The sequence below is a fragment of the Brassica napus genome, chromosome C5, assembly GCF_020379485.1.
Source record: "Brassica napus cultivar Da-Ae chromosome C5, Da-Ae, whole genome shotgun sequence".
In the NCBI taxonomy this organism is placed as follows: domain Eukaryota; kingdom Viridiplantae; phylum Streptophyta; class Magnoliopsida; order Brassicales; family Brassicaceae; genus Brassica; species Brassica napus.
In genome coordinates, this window is record NC_063448.1 from 42,293,497 (window position 1) to 42,301,325 (window position 7,829).

Below are 7,829 nucleotides of genomic sequence, written 5' to 3' on the forward strand. Positions count from 1 at the left end.
GCTGTATTATTTAGTTTATTTTTTTCTTAAATGTTATTCTTATTAAATAAAACATCAAACAAAAAATTATTAATACATTAAATTTTTTTTACTCCCACTCAAAATATTTTCTAGATCAACCACTGACTGTATGGTAGCTATTTCCACTTCATCAAGAACGGACCGGTTTATGATAGACTGGCCATTAACCAGCTTTATGTACCCAACAACATATACATCCATGGTTGAGAAAATTAGTAGTAAAAGGTGGCCTACAGTTATCTAAATTAGGATGTATCAAACCAATTAACTTGCAGACGATTTTAGGGTTTTGACGCCTTACCTTAGAGGTCACCTTCATGTAAGTGAAACCGGGAACTGTCTGTGTCAATAGTGACAGAGGTGTCGTCGCTTAACTCCGATTCCGCAAGTCCTGGAGAGAAGTCACCGAAAAATTAGATCAGTGAAGTCTTGTCGGAGATCTTTATCGATTTCATCACCATTTTTTTTCCACTGATGTATTGAGTTTAATGATCATGGTTGTAGGCTTGTAGCTAAGAATCTGAGGCGTATGAGTTTATATATTGGGAGAAACATAGGGAGTCGGAGCGGTAGCATCTCTGAAGCGGTCATGATAAATGAGGGAAATTAATTGTGAAAGAGTGAATTAAATTAACTGCATGATCCTTAACCACAGAGAAACGACGATTTCAGAAATGCGAAAAATTTCCAGATAATTTAGTCAAAAAAAAAGGTTAGCGGATGATCACGATGAAGATTAAGTAGAGTCAGAAGTCGTTACGTCGAAGTTAGGTAGAAGCTTGTTTGCATGTATGTAGGACACAATAAATTTGATTAAGTCCATGTGTCAAGCGTATCCCAGTTAGACAATGAATTTTGTGATGTGGAAGAAACTTGATTTCTTGTATGATGAATTTCCAGGCAGAGGTGAACAGCTTAAAAATCTTCCATCAATCCTTTTTATATATTGGGATTGATTGAGTGGATCTCTCCGTATTTTTTTCTTTCAACTTTATTTATTTATTTTAATATAGAAAAACTAAACCAAATTTCATTTTTGAACTCAGAAGGAACTCCCTTAAAAAAAACGGTTCCCATTTTAGAACTCAGAAGAACCTTGGGCTATCAGCCAAACCATGCACTGGAACTACTGCTAAATAAATACTATCAGAGTCTATAATCTGATGTAACGTGTTATAAATTAAAATATAAATACATCTTGGTGACGTAACTAGCGACTGGTTCCATGGCCCAATGGATAAGGCGCTGGTCTACGAAACCAGAGATTCTGAGTTCGATCCTCAGTGGAATCGATATTTTTTAAATTTGTATACCACTCGACCAGAAACTCCGTTTTTTTTTTTTGCTTTTGTTCGGCAGTAGATTCAGAAATCAGAAAGAAGAGCGGCGTGAAACAAAGAGAGTCAGAATTTCCTCTTTTTATGAAGAGAGCGAAATACAAACTCTAATTATAAACCCTATTCTGCTCCTCCCTCCTTTGCACAAAACAGAGATTCTCTTTATTATGAAAAGAGGATACTCCCAATCTCCTTCAAGCTCCACTCCTCCTCCTTCCACCAGATTCAAATCAAACCCTGAAGGTAATCGTCCCCCCCCCCCCCTTCTCTTCCTATTCGAGGAAAAAAATAAATAACAGCTTTCATAATCTGGGTTTCGATTTGGGTTTTACAGTTTCTTTATCTTAATTTCATTCCTTTGCTCTGAAAGCTATCTTCTTTGCTCGCTGGGAAACAAAAAGTTGTGTCCTTTATATAGTTTGGGTCTATCAAGCTTCTTCGTTCCTCTGTTTTGATAACTGTGTAAGAGATGACTTTGTTTGTGGATTGTGTGTTTGCTTGCTGTCTTGTTTCAACTCTTGTGATTTTACTGCTTATTGAGTGTAAGGGATGACTTTGTTTGAGGACTGTGTTTTGCTGTCTTGTTTCAATTCTTGTGATTTTATTGCTTTGTGAGAGATTACTTTGTTTGTTGAGTGTGCTTATAGCAATAGTTGTAAAGCTTAGTGTCGGATTCGTTTTGGTTTGAGATCAGGTGATTCTCAGTTTCTGGATGATGATACCACAAAGAACTTTGCGAGGAAAGTAGCAGATCATTACAGTCGAAGAACAAACCAAACTTTGGAAGAGAGAGAAGCTAGTCCCATCATTCATCTTAAGAAACTCAACAATTGGGTTGGTTAATCACAGCATCTTCTTTCATCCAGGAGGCTTGTTGTGTTTAAAGATATTGATTTCGTTCTTCTTCTTCGCAAAACAAAACAGATTAAAAGTGTGTTGATCCAGCTATATGCTCGTCCTGATGATGCTGTTCTAGACCTTGCCTGTGGGAAGGTTATTGTCTCTTGTTGTGTTCATGTCAGTGCTTATGTTTCTTAAGACTGATTGCAATGTATTGCTTTTACTGTTTACCAGGGTGGTGATTTGATCAAGTGGGACAAGGCAAGGATTGGTTATTATGTTGGAATCGATATAGCTGAAGGGTCGGTAAGTGACCGCTGAATATCTTTATTTCTTGCGCTGTCTCTATATATATATATGGTGTAATGATTTTTCTCGTGACAGATTGAAGATTGTCGGACGCGTTATAATGGTGACGCAGACCATCACCAACGTCGTAAGAAGTTCAGCTTTCCCTCCCGTTTATTATGTGGGGACTGTTTTGAGGTATAAATGAGATAAGCTCCTCGAATAGTTTTGGAATCTTGTTCAGTACACAAGTTCCTGGCATGATACTATATCAGATGCAGATGTAAAAACACACAACTCAATGCTTCTCAATCTTAATAGTGGATTTGCATATCAATGATTTCAGGTAGAACTAGATAAGATTCTTGAAGAGGATGCTCCTTTTGATATCTGTAGTTGCCAGGTTCTTTTTTCTGTGTTTCAATTCCTTTTGTTTCCTCAAGATTCAGTATCTACTTTGGCTGTGCAAACTATTGAAGTTTCAATATGGCAAGTCATTGTTTGATTGTAGTTTGCTATGCATTACTCATGGACTACTGAGGCACGTGCACGGCGAGCTTTGGCTAATGTCTCAGCTCTACTTCGTCCTGGAGGCGTCTTTATAGGAACAATGCCAGATGCCAATGTTATCATTAAAAAACTCCGAGAAGGTTCTTAATGTTTTTTTCTCTTTTTCTTGTCTTGTATCTTATTAGCACTGAGTTGTGTTCCTTTCTCTTTCACTTGATTCTTGGTTTTGGCAAAACTAAATTTGGTTATTTGTTGTTGTCTGAATACGCAGCTGAAGGTTTGGAGATTGGTAATAGTGTATACTGGATTCGTTTTGGTGAAGAGCATTCCCGAAAGGTTATGCTTGTTTCGTTACTTCACTACCAAAGTCCTTGTTAGCTTTATCTTAACTGTCGTGTCTAGCAGACAGTATTCTCTTCTAGTATTCTGATGATGATTCTCGCTGTATCCTCCTTCAGAAGTTCAAATCTAGCAGCCCTTTTGGTATTGAATACGTATTTCATCTTGAGGTACTTAAAATTTTTCTTCAATCTTATACACTTAGTAGTCTACCACGGTTACACATTTAGAGGTATCATGCAAATTTTGTAATGGTAGGATGCTGTTGATTGTCCTGAATGGATTGTGCCCTTTAACGTCTTCAAGTCTTTAGCCGAAGAGGTATATCATTTTCCTCCTCTCCATGTTTCATAGGCTTAGCTTAGAAACTGTTTATTTTTTTCGTTGTGTATAAGCTTTGACATTGTCCCATGAACTTGTGAACAGTATGATCTAGAGTTGGTGTTTGTAAAGAACGCACACGAGTTTGTCCATGAGTATATGAAGAAACCGGAGTTTGTAGAACTCATGAGAAGGCTTGGTGCTTTGGGTGATGGTAACCAAGATCAGAGTAAGTCTTTGTTCGACTTCATATGACTCGTTTTGATTCTATTGAAACATAAACTCACTTGTTCTTTTTCAGGCACATTATCAGCTGATGAATGGGAAGCTGCATATCTATACCTCTCTTTTGTCTTGAGGAAGGTTCGTCTTCTTTTCCTTCATTGTTTCTTTTGGTTTTCACTTCGTTTTGTAATGATTAAGGTATGTTTTTAACAGAGAGGAGAATCTGATGGAGCTCAAAGGAGAGGAGGGAGGAGGAAGAATGGGAAAATGAACTTGTCGAAAGACGATGTTTTGTATATCGACAACTGAAGTGTAACAGAGTTGTAACTTTACACACGGGTCAAGACTTTTGTTTTGGTCTCACTTATGTTACTTGGCCATTTGAATTTGAGAGATTGTTCTATCTACTTCAAACAATATTTATCCCTTCACAGCGAAAGATGAGAAGATGTTTAGTAATAAGACAAGTCTTCGAACACTTGCAAGTTTTCAAGTTGTGTAGGGCTTTAACAGAATATACCTGTCAAGATGCTTCATCATCATATACACTATTGATGTTCTGTATTATGATGAATTTGCCGACTACTTTGTCTGACAGGGTCCACGGCATTTTATTTGTATTGAGAAAACTGATAGAGATTCAAGATTCGAACTGTCTGATTGATCCTGTTCTTTTCAAACATCTTGAAGGCCCTCAGATTCAGACAGACTTCCAATTCTTTGTCGGCAATTTCCAAGTTTATAACCACGTTTTACATAACGATTTTGTATATTTTTGTTTGTTTGTAGGTTCCTTAAGAAAAATAATACAATTGTCTTTAGTCGGTTTGGAGAAATTACCTAAAATAAATACACATCTTATACTTCAACTAATATGATAAAATGGTTGTTTCTCATATACAAAAAAAAAATATACTTCTGTCGGTTTGAAGGATTATACAAAAATACTTACTGAAAACTAGCTTTATTATGATACGTTTATTTATATCAATATTGAAAAAATTATTTTGTAAAAACGATTCAACTGAACAATTAATCTTTTTCACATGCATAAACTAATATATGTTTCAACATTTGTACCGACAACATTATTTGTCTTGTATCAGTCTCATTAACAACATTATTTATCATGTTGCAAGCATTCTAAGTGTAAGACCATCTCCAACCCACCTCTATTTCTATCTCTATATTTTCTCTTAAAATAGAAAAAAATTATTATAAAAGTGAAAATGCTCCAATGTATGCCTCTATAATAGAGTTCTTCTATTTATAGGAAAAAATATAGAGATATGTTATTTCCACCTCTAAATATAGAGACAAAAAGTAATTTTCCTCTATATTTCCTCTAAAATAGAATAACTCTATTATAGAAGCATACATTAGAGCATTTTCACCTCTATAATAGAGATCTCTATTTTAGAGAAAAATATAGAAGTGTACATTGGAGATGCTCTGATAACAAAGATATAAATTCCTTTGGTACAAAAAGCTAAACCTCTCTCTAAACGTAGGCAAACTATATATACTTTTTATAATCCTATAGGTTAATCATTATGTGATAATCAAATGCACAAAGTCCAAGAATTAAACAAACGTTACTTTCTCTTTAAGATTATTCAATTATAATAAGTAAGTTTAGTCTCAAGAATATAATCAATCATGGCAGATCGAGAAAAGCAGAACAAAAAGTGTCTCCATTATTTGCTCTCTTCGTATTGTTATCATCAATCCTTTTTGCCCTTTTGGAGTAAAGAAATGTATTTGTTTGTTTGTCAATAAAACATATTATTTTGTTAATAAAATATTTTGCTTAATTCATTATATTTTATGATGCAAAAATGAGGTATTGCTATCATCCGATCACGACAACTTAATATGATCTTATGCAGTGCTCTTACAAATTTTTCACATATTGATGACGATTGAAATTGAAAATATGAATGTTATATCATCAACGAATAGTCTAGTGCTATACGTTTTAGTCTATATGTTAGAAGTTGGTTTATCGTCGCAAATGATATTTTCTCTTAGTTAAAACTGCAATCATATAAATTTCACTAGACGTTATATATTCAGCTACAAATAGACAGTTTAAGTTATTAATGAAGAACTAGATCTCGACGGATGATTATTCTCATTTTTATACACATAATTATTTATTTTACTTGGCTAACTATAATATTTAACATATTATAAATTGTTTAATATAACATTTTAAAACACAACAAATTTATAGTTCACATACAGTAACTTAATTTATATGTTTTGAATTTTCAGTGATAGCATATATTAAATCATGTGATATAAAATTCTAAATTGAAAAATCTTATTGATTAAGGAACAAAAGTTTAATTGAAAATTATTATATTTAATTAGTATCGTAAATTTAGTAAAATATTGTACATGAGATTAGTTATAATTACAAAAATTAATTAGATATTTTAAAAGTTTGTTTTAGTTAAAATGAAATATATATTTAATTTTCAAATAAACACGAAATTAACTTAAAAAATTAAATTTTTTTTTAAGTGAAAAAAGAAATATACATTTATTTTAAACAAATACGAAACTGATTGAAAATTTAAAAGCTTTGTTTTAATGAAAAATGAAATATATTTTATATTGTAAAAGAGATATGAAAAGATTTTTCTTCAGATACAATTTGAGAGAAAATATAGGAATATCTATTTGATTTTTTTGTTATAGAATATTCAAATAGCTGAAATATTTATATAAAAAATAATTTAAACAACTTTCTAAGGATGGTCCAAATTAAAAAAAATCACACAAGAATTAAGTCATGACTTCTGTTTTAATAGTATAAATGTCTTACAAAAAAAACTATACTAGTCTAGGCTCTATAATATTGAAACTTAGCAGCGGCTTTTGAAAAAAGTAATTGATATTGATACACATGTATATGCACCAATTATTGTATACTATATGTTAGATATTTAAAATATTAGATAAAAACTAATCTAAATTGGAAAATATGGTTTTGAAAGATTAATTCAAGATTGGTACCTACCTTTTAAGAAATAGTGATTTGAATGAGAATGAGCCTGCCCAAACAATAGAGATCGGGAGAATGTTCGGAGAGATGTGTCCCGAATGGTTGTCCATATCACTTCTATGATGTTTTGTTGTCAACCTTTTCGTTTTTTTTTTTGGTTTTGTTGTCAATCTTATATTGTTGTTTTATTGATAAGATGAATTCTTTTAAAAACAAATTTGAAAGCACTAGGGAAAAAAATAAGTAAATTAATATGTCAACTCCTATTCTTAAGGATATGATATTACATATTTATTTCTTTGTTGACTTGTAAGTTTTTTTTTTTTTAAAATTATTTGACTTGTAAGTTCCTGTCATACTTTAATGTTTTCTTAAAGACCACCTACAATTTTCATTTTTCCACAAATATCCATTTACATATTTTTACCCGAAATTTCTGAGAAGTAACTCAACCTCATTAATTTACGAGTCACTGCAACTAAAATACTGTTTCAATTGGTGATTATGTTGAAATAAAGAAAATTATGGCAAATTCTTTGTTCCTCAAAATTTATACTAATTAGGGTAAAAATTTTGGTCAGATTATTAATACGTGGGATCCCACTTTTTCTCTAAATTTTTCATGGAAGAATAAATTTATAAAACAAAATTTCTTCTGCAATCCTAATGATGAACAAAATAAACAATTTGTTTTTTTTTTCAGTTTCTCAAATGAAAATTTATTTTTCATTCTATTTATCTTTTCCATTCATCTAATGGTGGTCACCAATTAGAACCACCAAATTATCAAATAAGTTTTTTTTTTCAAATGTATCGATAACTGATTTATCTTTACACGAGTAATCAGGGGGATACAACCACTTTAATTTGTTACAAAAAAAATAATCTGACAGTCTCGTTTAACTTAGAACTTCTCTTTTATTTTATTTATGAAA

At 32.1% G+C, this 7,829-nt stretch overlaps 1 protein-coding gene and 1 non-coding gene across 2 annotated transcripts; both read left to right on the forward strand.

The window, feature by feature from the left end:
• The first annotated feature begins 1,240 nt into the window (after positions 1 to 1,240).
• Positions 1,241 to 1,313, forward strand: TRNAR-ACG. Its single transcript has one exon. It is a non-coding gene; the product is annotated as a tRNA-Arg (tRNA).
• Positions 1,314 to 1,355: 42 nt separating this feature from the next.
• Positions 1,356 to 4,359, forward strand: LOC125587773 (mRNA cap guanine-N7 methyltransferase 1-like). Its single transcript, XM_048758895.1, has 13 exons — positions 1,356 to 1,601; positions 2,053 to 2,192; positions 2,283 to 2,351; positions 2,433 to 2,504; positions 2,583 to 2,684; positions 2,833 to 2,889; positions 2,998 to 3,136; positions 3,268 to 3,332; positions 3,455 to 3,505; positions 3,594 to 3,656; positions 3,762 to 3,885; positions 3,958 to 4,019; positions 4,095 to 4,359. Exons 1-13 carry the CDS (start codon positions 1,526 to 1,528, stop codon positions 4,188 to 4,190), a joined length of 1,116 nt encoding a protein of 371 aa, XP_048614852.1. The 5' UTR covers positions 1,356 to 1,525; the 3' UTR covers positions 4,191 to 4,359.
• The last annotated feature ends 3,470 nt before the right edge of the window (positions 4,360 to 7,829 follow it).

Bases quoted from the DNA above. Each gene is read 5' to 3' on its own strand.
- LOC125587773 (XM_048758895.1), top strand. From the start codon at position 1,526: ATGAAAAGAGGATACTCCCAATCTCCTTCAAGCTCCACTCCTCCTCCT. The intron at 1,602-2,052 runs GTAATCGTCCCC...GTTTGAGATCAG, and splicing joins ATTCAAATCAAACCCTGAAG to GTGATTCTCAGTTTCTGGAT. The intron at 2,505-2,582 runs GTAAGTGACCGC...TTCTCGTGACAG, and splicing joins TCGATATAGCTGAAGGGTCG to ATTGAAGATTGTCGGACGCG.